Raw genomic sequence first — 15139 nt, 5'->3', positions numbered from 1 at the left:
AGAGCAGCCGCCATCTGCCATGGTGTCCTCTGTGGATGGACGCTGCACTCAGAAGTGCCAAAGACAGGACTTGGTTCTAGGCGGTCCCTCTAGGTCCCCATGAAGGTAGATACGGTTAATATTTCCTTCTTGGAAAGTGAGGGAAGAACTCAGGGGAGATGAGAATGGTTGGTCAGAGGTACGAGAAGGCTGGATCCAGGCACTGAGTCCCTGGCGTCAGCCTCAGGATGAAGCTCTCCAGGGTCTAGAAAGACAGAAGCGTGAGGTGGTGAAGGGCATTCCTGCATCAGGATGTCGCCAGGACGTGGCCATAGTCAGGGCTGCCCATCTCATCTGACTGCTAACTACCCACCAGCCTCAGCTTTCTCCTCCAGTGTGCTCCCGCCAGCCGCCATCACTGCTGGCTTTGCCTATGACTCTGTAATGTTATTGGCCTTAAGCATGACTGTGACATCCGTGTGTGAATTTGCATGGCTGGAGCAAGCATGGAGTTGGAGTACCCAAAGCTTAGGCAATTCTTGCTAGTACTGACATCACGCTGAGTATTAAACCAAGCCAAAGAGCCTTCACATATCAGCTCATTCGGTCCTCGAGAGAACTGCATGCTGAGAGGCACCATTGCTACCCCCTCTGCCCCCCAGTACTCCAGATGAGCAAGCCAAGGCTTAGAAGGTAAATGTCTTTCTCAGAGTTATGCACTAAGAAGTGATTAAGCGGGTACTTGACACAGGCAGTCAGGCTCCACATCTGGGCCCTGGACCCTGGCGGTCTGCCCTTAATATCACAGCTGGAAGGAGAGTGCCCTAGAGGCCTGGAACATTCTAGAGTTCAGTTCAGGTCCTCCATGCAACCTGAGCTGTGAGAGGCCACTTCCATGGCACTGGGGGTCACCTTAGGTGATGCCATTTTGCCCAACATTTACCAGTTTCTGGGTAAATGGTATCTCATGGGGACCTCAGCAGCCTCAAAGCTCTTGCCCACTGCTCCCTCACCCCTGCTACACACACACACACACACACACACACACACACACACACATGCACACACACACGCACACATGTGCACACACACACAGTCAACAAAACTTGGTACCCAGGGAGAGTGGAAAAAGAGTCAGTGGGTACAACAGTGTTGTACCATTCTTCATCGTAAGGCTACCAAGACTTGTCAGAGTGTGGGAGTCCTGCCCACCTCCATGGAGTGCTCACAGCACTTCTAGACCAGGACACCAGGCATTTTGCCTGCCCCATGGTTCTGCTCCATTCGTCTATCCATTAGACACTGGGTCTCTGTGTGCTGTCACTAGATCCCATCCAGAGATGAGACATGACCCTTCCATCCTTCCGCAAGGCTTTGTGTTGTATGCACCTAGCGAGGCACTGCCTTTGCTCCAGCCTTAAAGATCCCATTTTATGGGTAAAGTCTACCCAGGAAGCAGGCAGAGTTGATCCTCTACCCAAGCCAACTGACCTATGGCCCTTGCTCCCGTTAGGTAGGTGTTGGGAGCTTTTCCCCCTGGGTGCAGCAGCTGGCCTGCAGGAAGTCCTGCTGAGTGAAACATGTACTTCCGACTACTCTTTCTGCCCCCCCTCACCAGAGCTTCCTGTGTGGTGGAAATGGGGTGAGGTAGGGGAGCCACCGGAAGCCTCCTACCTCCTGGGCAAATCTCCGTCCCAGCTACTTTGGAGCTTCTTGCTGCCGCTGCTGCTATTTTAAATGTGGGATGGCCCATTTGGCTGCTCGCTAGGGGTCCTGGCATAAACCACTTGATAAGGACTGGAGTGTCCAGTGACCAGTAGGTGTGAAATTCCTGGGTCATTCCGGCACTTCACCAGAGGTGGCACCACTGACCTGTTGGGAGCTGGGTAGTTTGGAGCTGTCTGTCCATTGGCCACTGTGGTGACAAGGGACCCAAGACTAGGTATTCAGGTTTCTTTGTGTACTAGGCTTGCCCTCCATCCTGGCAGAATTTGTGTCTCCGGTTTCCTACCACTGCTGCCATTTTTCATAGTGCTGGTGATTGAATGCAGGGCTTTGAACTTAGGAGGCAAGCATCCTACCACTGGGTTCAATCCTCTGCTCTCTCTAGACTTTATCTTTGAGACAGGATCCCACCAAGTTGGCCCGAGCTGTCCTTGAACTCACTCTAGCTCAGACAGGCCTTGAACTTGTGTTTTTCCTGCTTCAGTCTCCAAGTAGTTGGGATTTCAAACCTGAGCCACTCAGGCCCAGTAGCCACCTTCTGTCTTGTCGTGTCTCTTCCTCCCCACCCCCTATCCCCCCATCCCCTCATCCCCCATATCCCCCCACCCCCCACCCCTGCATGCCTAGAGCTCCTGGGGTTCATGATCACAAGCCATTGGACCTTGGCTACTCAGGGAGGTTTCCTGACTAGGTTGGGCACTCTCTCTGTCTCTCTCTCTCTTTCTCTCCCTCCCTCCCTCCCTCCCTCCCTCCCTCCCTCCCTCCCTGTCTCTCTGTGTCTCACTAGCTCACTCCCTTGCTAGCTCACACGTGCACGCAGCACTTGGACAGGGTCCCCGTTTCCTCTCCTCGTGATGTAGAGCAGCTGGCCGTGCCTGCTGGCTGAGATGGCCGTCACGTGCCTGCATCTGTGTTCTGTTGTGCTGTGTTTCTTATTTCACAGTGATTGCTTTTGCTCAGTTGCTGTGCCATTAACACGGATTCTTATGTCAGTGTCTGTCTCTCATCCTTCTTTTTCTCCCCCCGCCCCACCCACACCCTATGTTTCGTGGGGCTCCCTGCCCAGGGCGTCAAAGGTCAACCAGGCGAGAAGGTGAGTCCTTGCTGCCCCTCCACCTTTATCCCAACCTATTCTCTTACTGGAAGGCTTTCAGATTAACATCTTCCACACCCTGGTGTGGAACCCTGGGATTCCCGGGCAGGGTCCCAGCTGCCCTGCTTCAGTGTGTCTGCCCTGACTTGCCTTCACCGCATGCGATGGATTCCACTGCTCTGATTCCTAACTGTGAACTGTCACCCATCCCTGAGGAGTGGAGACTGGCTTGTCACTGCTGTGTAACTGGGACTGCCCAGGGGAACCCCAAAGTCACAGAGAGGGACCCTCCACCCACCTGGGAAGCCAGAATTCCTGGGATGGAGGGAGGCATGGGGAGGGGGGCCATCCTGAAAGAGCAGCCTGGTGGGTTCTGGAGATTTCAGAGTGTAACCTATCCAATCAGAACAAAAGGTAAGATCCAGGGAAGGACTAGGGTTTGTCCGATGTCCCCAGCGGTAACATAGTAGGGACCAGAACCTGGGATTCCTGGTCCTCAACTTTTCTTCCCTCCTCATAGACACTGGCCATATCAGTGTTATGGGCCTCTTTTGTCTGCCCCTCATCTCCTTTTTTTTTTTTTTTTTTTTTTTTTTTTTTTTTTTTTTAAAGACAGAGTTTGATTTGTAGCTCAGGCTAGCCTAAAACTCCATGCATAGCCTAAGCTGACCTGAAACTCATAATGATCTTCCAACCTCCCAACTCTGCCTGGAGGCATGAGATTCCCCCAACACACACACACAGTTTCTGCAACAGAGTATCCTATCCCCAAAGTAATAACCAACGCTAACAGTGACAGTTGCTCCAAGCCTCCCGCACACTCCAGCCTCGGGCACACTGTGAGTATTCTTGTTTCTAATGGCCCAGCTGACACTGATAACCCTTCCTGGAAGTTTTACTAGTCCTCTGTGTACCAGGCACAGAGAAGGAAAGTTGCATGCACATGGTCACACAGCTAGAAGGTGACAGAGCTGGAGAGCAACCCTGTGTGCTATGACTCCAAGGCTGAGGCTACTGACCATAGGACTGGCCTGTTTTCCGAATGGAGCAAAACTATTGGTCCCATCCTATAGGGGTGAAACTGTCAAGGAGAGACATACCGCTTTCCTCAGACTACATGGATTTTTTTCAGCACTTCCCAGTATTACCCCATGCGGTTTCCATATTCCGCCTATATGATAGGTGTTCTTTTCCCTGCCATCGTTTAGGAAATGAACACACGCGAATTAGTTTGTCCCAAATCACACAGTTGCTAAGGAGCAATGTTTCCCTTCAAAGTGTGCATTTTGCCCTCAGCTACGTCCACAACTTGACAGTGCTACACTTACTGGCTTGAAGCCACCGCTACTTGTATGTGAGATAGGACATTTAAGACCTTTAACTACGCAAGGGCTGCAGAACATTCCAAGTTCCAGCTCTCAGGAGGATTGTGTGAACTCAGAAAACCGCCATGACTTTAACTCAGGGCCCTGGGCTTTTTCATTCCCTTCCTGCCTTTGCTGTGGGCTCCTGGTGGAGACCCCTACATGTGGGGACCCCTCCCACATATACACCCCATGTTTACCCAGCTGGTTCAACCACCTGTGATAGCACTGAGGGCTACCAGCCAAGTAACTTGGGAACATGCATTGGGCTCAGCCTTCGTCCTTCTGGGACATTCTCTGGGATATCCAGCCTCGGGACTCAAGGCTGCTGGGCCCATACAGCCGGGGTATTGTCAGTTCTGACCCTTCTATTCTCATAATTCCGGTCTAACATTTGTAGGGGGTGCTGCCAGGTGAAACGGGAATGTCACTGCTGAATGACCTTTCCCTGTGTCTCCCGCCTGCCCCTCAGTGTCACGGACCCTGCTCTCCTCTCTGCACTTCCTGAGCCCATTGTCCTCCCCCACCCATATCTGTTAATATTTGCTGCTTCATTCTGCCCTTCTCAGCTCTAATCAGCGTCTTTGGGCTCCCCGTTTCCAGCTGATCTCTGGCCTTCCTTTGATCTATAGGGTTGGCATCTCCTCTCCTGAATGCCAGCTCCCCCGTCCCCTTTTGCATCCTTTTCCCACTACTCTCCCCTCTGTCCACCCTTCCATATACCCTCTGTCTCCCTACAGGGTGCCCCTGGAGATGCGGGGATGTCCATCATCGGGCCTCGAGGCCCCCCTGTAAGTTATTGCTGTTCTTTTGGGGGGTACAGAGGTTGGAAGAGTTAATGAAAAGAGCTTTCGGGGGAATGAGGGTGAGCCTTGACACGGGCCTCCGGGTGTGGCCATCCCATGTGGTGTGGTCAGTGCTGCTGGCCTTTGGCATTGCTGTTGATGTTAAAGAAAGAGGGCTGACTAAATATATATCTAGACTGCTGCCTCCTGGAAGGACTCCCGGGCCCAGCCTCTCACCACAAGACTCCAGCAGCTGGGAGGCAGGAGAGGAGGCTGCTGTTGTTTACAGGAGGGAGAAGCGCCTCCTGCCCTGGGTGGGTGCCCCGGCTTTCTTTGGAACTAATCTCCCCTTCCCGAAATCAAGAGAAGATGATACAGTCCGAGTTCACTGACCCCGGCACCCACTCCTGGTTCTAATGAAGCCCCAACCCACCTTCCACACACCCTAAGCCTCACTCACTGTCAGTACCAGGTCCTGGGAGTTAACTAGCACCTCCCGACTTCCCTCTGACGTGCTTCCTTAAGGACAGCCTGGCACGTGGGTGATGGATTCTGCAAGCTAGCGCGATGGGAAAGAGGAGAACTGGGGAGCCAAGGTACCCACTCACACAGCTTCCGCAGAACCAGTGTTAGGGAGGGCACAGGAATCCAGCATAGTCTAGTACAGCCCGTCGGAAGAAGAAACAGGTCCACAGGGGAGAAGGGGTTTGGCCAGGGCCTCCCTTTCCCTGATGAGGAGCGTGAGGAACCTGCCATATGATGAGGGAGCAGGGGAAGCAGGGAATGCAAAGAGGGGGGTAGTGGAGAAGCGCAGCGAGGAGCAGAGTGGTTCCCAGCCTTCCTAAGGCTGCCACCCTTTAGTCCACTTCCTCACATAGAAGTGACCCCACACACACCAACCATAACATTGTTGCTATTTCATGACTATAACTTTGCTACTGTTCCGAATAGTAATGAAAATATCTGATATGTAGGATATCTGTATGCCACCCCCAAAGTAGTGGCCCACAGGAGTAGAGGACTAGGAAGTCACAGTGACAGGCACTAATCACATGCTGGGCCTTCAGAACAGGCAGGAGGTGTCCTTTCCCCACATCCCAACACGTCATAGGAGGAACCTGGGAATCTCGCGCCCATACTGATTACCAGGCTCATTAATGATAGGCGCAGTTTTGTCCCAAGAGCCCCTTCCAGCTAGAAGTGTGGCCGTATAGAAAGGACGTTCATCTTGAGGGGAAGGTCATGGTCCTTGCTGGTGCCTCCATTGGTTTTATGACACTTGTTGCCCTGACTATGCCCAGAGTCCCCTGACGCTGACCACTGGTCATCAGCCAGAAGGCCACACTACCTTGAGTCCTTATCAGAGACCAAGCTACCCCTCAACTGCCCCTGCAGCGCCGGCCTGTAGAAGCAGGAGATAGGCAGACAAGAAGTCTGCTTGACATTAAGAGTGGAGGTCAAGCAGGCAAGCCGTAGGTGGCACTTGGAGACATGGAGACAGGTGACTTGCATGTCAGGAAAGGCCCGGGATAAATACTGCTCATCAGAACCAGCTTGCCTTTCTTTCTTCCTTCTTTTTTTTTTTTAAAAGAATTTATTTTTTAATATTTATTTATTTATTATGTATACAATATTCTGTCTGTGTGTATGTCTGCAGGCCAGAAGAGGGCACCAGACCCCATTACAGATGGTTGTGAGCCACCATGTGGTCGCTGGGAATTGAACTCAGGACCTTTGGAAGAGCAGGCAATGCTCTTAACCTCTGAGCCATCTCCCCAGCCCCCCCCCCCTTTTTCTTTTTTCTTTCTTTCTTTTTTTGGTTTTTAAGACAGGGTTTCTTTGTGTAGCCTTGACTGTCCTGGAACTCATTCTGTAGGCTAGGCTGGCCTCGAACTCACAGAGATCCACCTGCCGCTGCCTCCCGAGTGCTGGGGCTAAAGGTGTGCGGCACCACCGCCCTGGCTCCAGCCTTGTCATTCTTAAGGGCTGTCTGCCCATTCTCCTGCAGGCTGCTCAAGAGTCCCAGAAAAAGGGGCCATCCAGGCACCTGGAGAAGGGTGACTCCCATTCTAGTGGCACAAGGAATGAGAATCTAGTGTCTGAGTGTCCTCATAGAAGCCGTATGAAACGGAGTGGGAGGCCAGACCCCAAGGTACTAGGCAGGACATGGCCAAGCTAGGGATGACTGCATGTCAAGGGGCCCATCCCCTCCATAGGCTCCCCAGTTACTTTTTGGGGACCAGTGGGAAGGATCTGAGCTCCCACCCTCACCCGCGAGGAGCTGCTCATACAGGTAGACCTATCTACTGAGTGTCTGTCAGGAACCTAAAGCCCCCCAGGTTTGGGTAGATGACGAGATTCTAACTGCTTGCCATCCAGGCTTATGACAGCGATCTCATTTGCCATGACTACAGATAGTGGGCACTGCAGCAGGGAGTAGTAGGGACATGGGGGAAGGGAAGGAAAGGCTTTAGGAGGAAAGGATAACGGAACAACACTCAAGGTCTTACAGAGTCCACCCAGGGAAGAAGGGTCAGAAGGGTGCCAAGCTCCTGAACTAAGAGGACTACCTAGAACAAGAACTGGACGGGAAGGCAAGGATGGGGCTGGAGAGGGCAGCGAGGGCTTTGCGTAAAGGACTCCGTAAGTGTTCAGGAAATATATCCCAAGGCCGGGGTGGGGGGGCAGCCCTTGGGTTGTGTTAAGTGGATGAGGTACACATTGGTGCACAGCATACAGAGGCAGCCTTTCCCTGTGCTCAGTGGAGCACATTGAATGAGAGTGGCCGTGAGTGTATACCTATATCTATAACTATATATCTATCTGACCATCCATTATTATTATGGTATATGATTTAATATGTTAGACTAGTATTACATATTATCTATGTAACATGTGTTATGTAAAGGGTATAGACAAGCAAATGTATTTGAGACAGGATCTATGTTGCCCAGGCTGGCTCTAAACTCCCGAGCTTAAGTGATCTTCCTGTCTCAGCCTCCTGGGTAGCTGGGATGACAGACTTCCTAATGCCTGACTTAACTAATCTCTTCTGTTACGTTGTGTATCTTTTCCGACCTGGTCTGAGTAAAGTTATTTGTTAAGATCAGCTCCTTGCAGATGCTATCTAATTCACCTTTTGTCTTTGAATTGTTTGCTGTCAATTGTAGTTGAATTGCTCACCTAGAATTGTCATGTTTAGACAGATGAACTTTCCTTGTGGCTTTTGGGTTTTCTGCCATGTTCGAAGAGGCCTTCTTACTGGGAATTATAAAACATGCATTCATATTTTGCTCATATAGTTTATGGTTTAAAAGATTGGTTAAGCCAGGCATTAGGAAGTCTGTCATCCCAGCTACCCAGGAGGCTGAGACAGGAGGATCACTTAAGCTCGGGAGTTTAGAGCCAGCCTGGGCAACATAGATCCTGTCTCAAATACATTTGCTTGTCTATACCCTTTACATAACACATGTTACATAAATAAAATATAATGCTAGTCTAACCTATTAAAGCATACACCATAATCATACATTGCCTCAAACAGCCAGCTCCCCAGCCTGGCATCAGCATGACCAGAAAACACTGGAAGAGAGCGTAAGCTCAGCATAAACTGAGATGTAAATTACAGTCCAGTCCTAAGCCTCCTCAGCTGCCTTCTTCATGCCCAACCTCTCCAGGAAGCAGAGTCCCATTTCCATGTGGTCGATGACAGCATTCCTCCCCAGAGCCTTGAAAAAGCCCTGGTTAGTCCCGGACTTGGAGGGATGTGCGCTGCCTACCGGAGCCAGCACTGTAATTAGCAGAGCATGTGATTATCCCAGCCACGTAACTATCAGCTGGGATGTTACGAAGATGATTCTTGGAACCCTTCCCTCCTGACCTTTTCCTCCAGCCTCTCCATGTCCAGAGCAGCTACAGAACGTTTATGTTGGGAGGCTTCGGAGGTTGCATTGCAACAGTTTCCGGGTTTCTCCTTAGGCCTATTCTTAGCAACCCTTATCCTTGAGAGGACAGAGGCCAGCGCCCTCTGACATATGAGTGGTGTCGCCGCCCGCTTGCCTTTGGACACTTGCCCCAAGTCCATCCTGAGACTGCAGCTGACTTCAGCTAGTCAGTTCCCTGTGGATCAGCACCCAACCCTGACATGGCAAGGGGTCCTATGCCACCTGGGCAGATGGGTGGCCTTCCTGTGCAGTGACCTTGGAATAGTTCATGCACAGATCCAGGGAGGATCCAGGGAGTCTGGAAATATTTCAGGGTCACAGTACATGAGTGCAGAGACATTGTCCCCAGGTTGAGATCTTGTTCTCGAAAACCGCTTCTTGATTAAGACCTCCACGGGTCCCAAGACACTGGGGAGGTGGCTCAGTGAGTAGCGCTCGCCTTGCGAGCAGTGAGCACTGGAGTTCAGGCCTCCATCGCACACAGGAAAAGTCAGGCACTGGGGCACGTGTCGGTAACCACAGCACCAGAGACGGAGACAGGAAGATCCGTGGAACTCACTGGCCAGCTAGGCTAGCCAGATCAGTGAGCGCTGGTGTCAGCGAAGAGACACACTGTCCTTAAATCTCATGGGAAGAACAATAGAGGAAGACACATGACATTGTACTCTGGCCTCTAGGCTCATACCTGTGTATACATGGACACACACACACACACATGAACATGTATGCAGGCATACAATAAACACAAGCAGTCTGACTGGCTTCTGATACCCCTCTGGTCAGCTTAATTCAACAAGCACCCAATGCCAGAGCTTCTATTTCTAGAGGCGTTACAAGCAGAATTGGGGGTAGTTCTGTGACCTGATGAGATTACATTGGTTATTCCCATTTTAGGGATGGGGAAATTGAGGCTTGGGAAGGGTAGACTATGGCTTGGCATCACACAGTTGTTGGTGACGGCTGGATTAGAACTCAGTCTTCCAGGCCCAACAGTCCATACATGCAAAGAGGCTCTGTCTTGTAAGCTGAGAGCCCCCCAAGCTGAGAGCTGACATGTTTCAGGAAAAGCAGGTGATCCGCTGTTCTGGGCAGACAGAGAGGCACAGAGAAGAAGGAAGGGAGGTAACCAGGTCACAAAGGATGCAATGGAGGATGGCTTCATCCAAAAAAAAAAAAAAACAAAACAAACAAACAAACAAAAAAAAACAACAAAAAACAGGCGTATTGGCACACACCTTTAATTCCAGCACTTAGGGGGCAGGGGCAGATGGATCTCTGTGAGTTCAAGGCCAGCCTGGTCTACATAGTGAATTCCAGGACAGCCAGGGTTACTTAGTGAGACTCTATCTGAAACAAACAAGCAAACAAACAAAAACAACACAAATCAAATTTTTATTACATGTATTGTGTGTGTGTGTGTGTGTGCGAGTGTGCTTGTACACAGGTGAGCATGTGTGCCGACAACTTGTAGAAGTCAGCTTTCTCTTTCCACTCTGTGGGTCCCAGGGATTGTACTAAAGTCACCAGGCTTTATGGCAAGTGCTTTGACCTGATGGGCCATCTTGCTGGAATTCTGAATGATACGAGAGGCAGGGAAGTTCTTGCTGGATCCTGAGGAGAAGAGTGACCAGGCTTCAGGCTTCTCAGCTCTCTGGTACCCTTGACCTTCGGGTTAGCCTCTCAGACTGGAAGCCACAGCTCTGTGTTTCTTGGGAATCCTGACCATTAGCCACTGGACTGTGACCAGGAAACATGCAGCTGACTCTGTGACACTCTGCACCTCTAAAGAAATGAGCCTGGTTGTCTCTCCTCCCCGAGAGATGGGCAATCCAGAGATGCCCAGCCACTGGGAGAAGCCTGCAGAGAAGGAACAATCTGACCTGTTCTAGTCTGAAAACAGTTTTGAAGGTTAAGTTCTGCAAACTCTCAAATCATCCTTAGATTGTAGCCATGAGCAATGCCTATAAATCAAGAAAATGGACTCGATTTTGGTCCAGGACTTCTGTGCAATTCGGAGTAAGCCCTGCACTGTCCTGATTGCCCCATTGGTCTGTTGTCTGTTTGCATGTCAGGGCTCAGGGGGCCCAAGCAGCGAGGAGTGTCCCTGGGGACTTCTAGAAGTAGGCCCAATGGATGTTGGCTGCTTCCTTCCCTTCCCCCAGCTTGGTCCCTACAGGAACTCGGCTATGATGTGCCCTTCTGTCCTCTCCACCCTCCCATAGCCAGCTCATAGGTGATACCATGGAATCAGGGATGGGCACAGGGATGAGCCCGAAGGATAGACTTGGCTCTTCCTCACTCATCCTCGCTGCTCTGTTTTTCCCAGGGTCAGCCGGGCACTCGCGGCTTCCCTGGATTTCCGGTAAGTACTGAGAGCTAAGATTATCAGAGATGGGTAGGTCCTGGGCCTGGTTGGGTTAAAGTGCATCCGCCAAGATAATCCCTGCGGCCCATTTCCCTCCTGGTTTCCTAGTCACTAAAGGACCCACTCTGTAACCTTTTATGGGCCGGTCGCTCAGGGCTGGCTCCTGCTACAAGAAAGGAAGAGGTATCTATATAGATAGCGGTGGCCAGACAGGAGCTGAGTGAATGAACTCCTGACTGCTACATCCCATTTGATACCAGGGTGTGGGCAGATGGTGAGCGAGAGAAGTGAACTGATTGGCCTCTGGTCAGGCACTGAAGAGAGGCCTGCCAGGGAAGCGGCAGTAGGGTGGTCATTGCAGTATCCTTTAACCCTTGCCTGTGGAGCCTAAATAGGCTCTCAGGGGCAGGACCAGGGGAGTCACTTGTCAGTGCTGACCAGTATTAGCTTTCAAGGAACGCACTGTTCCCGGACTGCTTCCTGCGCAGGAGACCCGGGAAACTTGGCATTTGCATCAAGCCTTTGTCTTTCCAGGGTCCCATTGGTCTTGACGGCAAGCCGGTAAGTGGACTCTTTGGGGTAAGTAGACCCTTGAGCTGGGCTCTGTCCCACCTCTGCCCAGCTTGCTCACTTTGGGCTCTTGGTCCTCCTACACCCCAGAAGATTAAAAGATATTTTCCATAGAAAGAAAACTGGCTAAGGGAAGAGGAGGAGGAAGTATTTGCATAAGTCACCTCTGTCCTCAATGGGCTACCACAGGGCAAAGTCTCTGGTGGCCAAGCTGGATGCTCAAGGAGTGGAGCAGAAACCATCCGTAGACATTAGTGACTGTGTGTGGCACCTTGAAGGACCCGGGATCAGGAATTTTGGAAGGCAAGGAGGCAGCAGGGACAGTAGAGAGGTGGAATGGTACAGGCTGCTCCAGTACCACCAAAGTGCCAAGAAGTCTTCTGTTCTCCTCAAAATTGGGGTCCCTTCCATAGCTGAGGCTTCACGTGCATAATCAGGTCCACCTCTGGTCACCTTGACCCTTTGGACTTGGTCTCTTGATCCAAACATTCATAGCAACTGAAAGATGGCTGCCCCTTCAAAGCTTTCAGAATCCCCACAAGTACATGCCCTGGTGATGACTCTCCCTCAGATAGCTCGTGTCACCTCAGGTGGGGACCTGGTCACCTTCCCAGAGAGCCACATGTAGCCCAGAGGCACAGCGGTCATGTCTACTCACCACAAGGCCAGTTATCTCCCAACCCCCGCACAGCTGTCCTGGGCGTATGTAGTGGATGTAGCTGGGGTCCAGGGAGATACCCTCAGCTCTGTTCTTCTTTGAAGAGCAGTTAACCACTAATATAGCATGCAAAGTGAAAGGGGAGACATCCCTGCCCCCGGCCCAGTCAACCTGCAGGTTAGGGTTTGGGCAGGTGAGTGAATGGCAGGTGACACTGAGAACAAAAAGAAGCTGACCGGACCGCATAAGGAGGAACATACTGGAGCAGGCAGGGTGAGGGCTTCACTGTTTAAACCATGTCCGTGAAATCCTTTTTCTTCCAGGGCCACCCCGGACCTAAAGGGGAGACGGTAAGACCCCTCACTTTCTTTCTTTCACAAGACAGGTGGGGGACCAGCCTGATCTCACCCCCACAAAGGGACAAAGCCTGCCCTATCACAGTCACCCCCACCAGCTAGGTATACCCCTAGATCTAAGCAGTGCCCTACATCCTCACGCCATGCAGGGAGACGCGGTAAGCCCTTTATCTCCTGCACTGGAAACATCCGGAGTGTCACCCTTGACCCGTGCTACATAACTTATCAGGTCAACTAGTAACTAGCTCACGCTGCGAGACTGCACAGGCTAGCTTTTTCCAACACGCTAACATCAGCACCCTCGGGATGCTGTGGAGGGTGTTCCCTAGGAAATGGTAGCTCTTTGCTTTCCCACGGTGGCTTTCCCTGAGCTGTCTCAGGACTCTCAAGTCCCACGTACATTTTGTAATAAGGCTTTTATCTCTATTCTGCATACATTTCTTTACTTCCTACTCTGTGGCTTGCTGTGTAGCTGGTGACTGGCTCCTGGAGTTCTCATTCTTTCTCTCCTAGATCTTTTCTTTCCAGATTTCTCCTCCTTTTTATTCTCTCTGCTTGCCAGCCCCGCCTATCTTTTCTCCTGTTTTGCTATTGGCTGTTCAGCTCTTTATTAGACCAATCAGGTGTTTTAAACAGGCAAAGTAACACAGCTTTACTGTTACACAAATGCAACATCAAAGAATACTATACATCTTTGCATCACTAAAACAAATGTTCTAGGGCTGGAGAGATGGCTCAGCGGTTAAGAGCTCTGCTCTTCCAGAGGTCCTGAGTTCAATTCCCAACAACTGCATGGTGGCTCACAACCACCTGTAATAAAATCTGGTGCCCTCTTCTGGCCTACAGTCAGGAATCTGTATAAATCAATCAATCAATCAATCAATCAATCAATAAATCTTTTAAAAAATGCTCCATCACATAAACAAATGTAACACATCTTAAAATACTATGTCACAACACCAGACTTTCAGGTTCAGTGGCCAGGAGAGTAGGAAGCAGGCTGTGCTGGAGTCTCCTGAGGCTCCCAGGTGTAGGACGTAGAGTCCTTCGGAGTAAAATACTCTGGCACCCAAGCCTCCCATGCAGAGGGCCCTTTGGGTGTCAGTGGCTGGAGGAATAAGTGAAGGGGACAGGGAACAACTGGCCACACCCACTGAGGCTTAGCATATAAGGCCATACAACCTTAGACAAGTTGAACGTATGCAGTCCTGCCCTGTAGGACTTTGGGACAGTCTGAGAAGTACCTAGGAGGCCAAAATCTGTCAACCCAACCAGACAGGTATCTCCAATCTACCCGCCCACTGACACATGTGTTTTCTTTCACAGGGCCTGGTGGGTCCCCGAGGACAACCGGTTGGTAGCTCTTCTTCCTTGTTCCCAGCAGGGAGGTTGGGGACCTTGTGGCCTGGGATTTGAGCCCTGACACTGTCATTTCCTTCTCTTTGTAGGGCCCTCAGGGACAAAAGGGAGAAAAGGTAAGTGCAGTTAAGTCTTCCTAGACGTTCACCCGGGCCAGAGCCTTCCATCAGGCAGAAAGGGGTTAGAGTGGCCACTTCAAGATCTGAGCTTTAAAAAACCTCTGGAGATACCTAGTATGTAAGAGAAAAACAATGACACCCCACACACACACTGTCAGTTTTTGGCTCTGAAGACCTGCGTGTAGTTTGTTCCTGTCCACCTGCCATCCCCCAGGTTCCTGCACTCTATGACATGGACTTAGGACCCTGCTGGCCTAACCTTCCTGGCCTCCTGCATTCTCTGTCTTGTTCACTTTCTGCCCAAATTGGTAGGTTTACCCTTGGACAGTGGTGCAGGAGCCTGGCATTCTTGGCTTAGGGGAGATGTTCCTGGAATCCAGCCAGCCACTGCCATTATAAAGTCTGTTGGTCCCATCAGGGCTGTTGGGTACTAACCACAGCATGGACTGACCACTTAGCTTTACATAATTCCTAACCCTACCATCATGGTGGGTGGCATGTAGTGGGGTCCTGTCACTGTACCCATGGAGCCTCCTTCAGGCAGGCCCTAGGAGGTTCCTTCTGTTGCCTACTAGAGGCAAAGGAGAGGGGACTACTTCATCTGCCTCAGAGGGCCCAAAGCAGAACACTGGTACTCGTGGATGAGGAGATACATGGTGTGTTACAGGGTACAGATTCCACTAATAAGGACCTAACACCTCTCTTTCTTCTCCTCCCTAGGGTCAGTGTGACGAGTACCCACACCGGGTAAGTGATGCTTCAAGCTAAGGGTGCCCTTTGACCCATCCTCAAGCCCAGTCACTACCCTGGGGTGGGGGGACC

The 15139-nt window shown here is 51.1% G+C and overlaps 1 protein-coding gene across 1 annotated transcript in view; it reads left to right on the top strand.

Moving 5' to 3' along the window:
* Nucleotides 1-15139, top strand: part of Col13a1 (collagen type XIII alpha 1 chain) — a 123726-nt gene that overhangs the window by 54384 nt on the left and 54203 nt on the right. The window contains exons 4-11 of the mRNA XM_087898165.1: nucleotides 2771-2797; nucleotides 4902-4952; nucleotides 11217-11252; nucleotides 11790-11816; nucleotides 12807-12833; nucleotides 14166-14192; nucleotides 14288-14314; nucleotides 15038-15064. Coding sequence (XP_087754291.1) covers nucleotides 2771-2797; nucleotides 4902-4952; nucleotides 11217-11252; nucleotides 11790-11816; nucleotides 12807-12833; nucleotides 14166-14192; nucleotides 14288-14314; nucleotides 15038-15064 — 249 coding nt within the window. The remainder of the gene's footprint in view (nucleotides 1-2770; nucleotides 2798-4901; nucleotides 4953-11216; nucleotides 11253-11789; nucleotides 11817-12806; nucleotides 12834-14165; nucleotides 14193-14287; nucleotides 14315-15037; nucleotides 15065-15139) is intronic.

Source organism: Myodes glareolus, chromosome 18, assembly GCF_982192425.1.
Source record: "Myodes glareolus chromosome 18, mMyoGla1.1, whole genome shotgun sequence".
Lineage (NCBI taxonomy): Eukaryota > Metazoa > Chordata > Mammalia > Rodentia > Cricetidae > Myodes > Myodes glareolus.
This window is presented reverse-complemented; position numbering and strand designations above follow the sequence as displayed.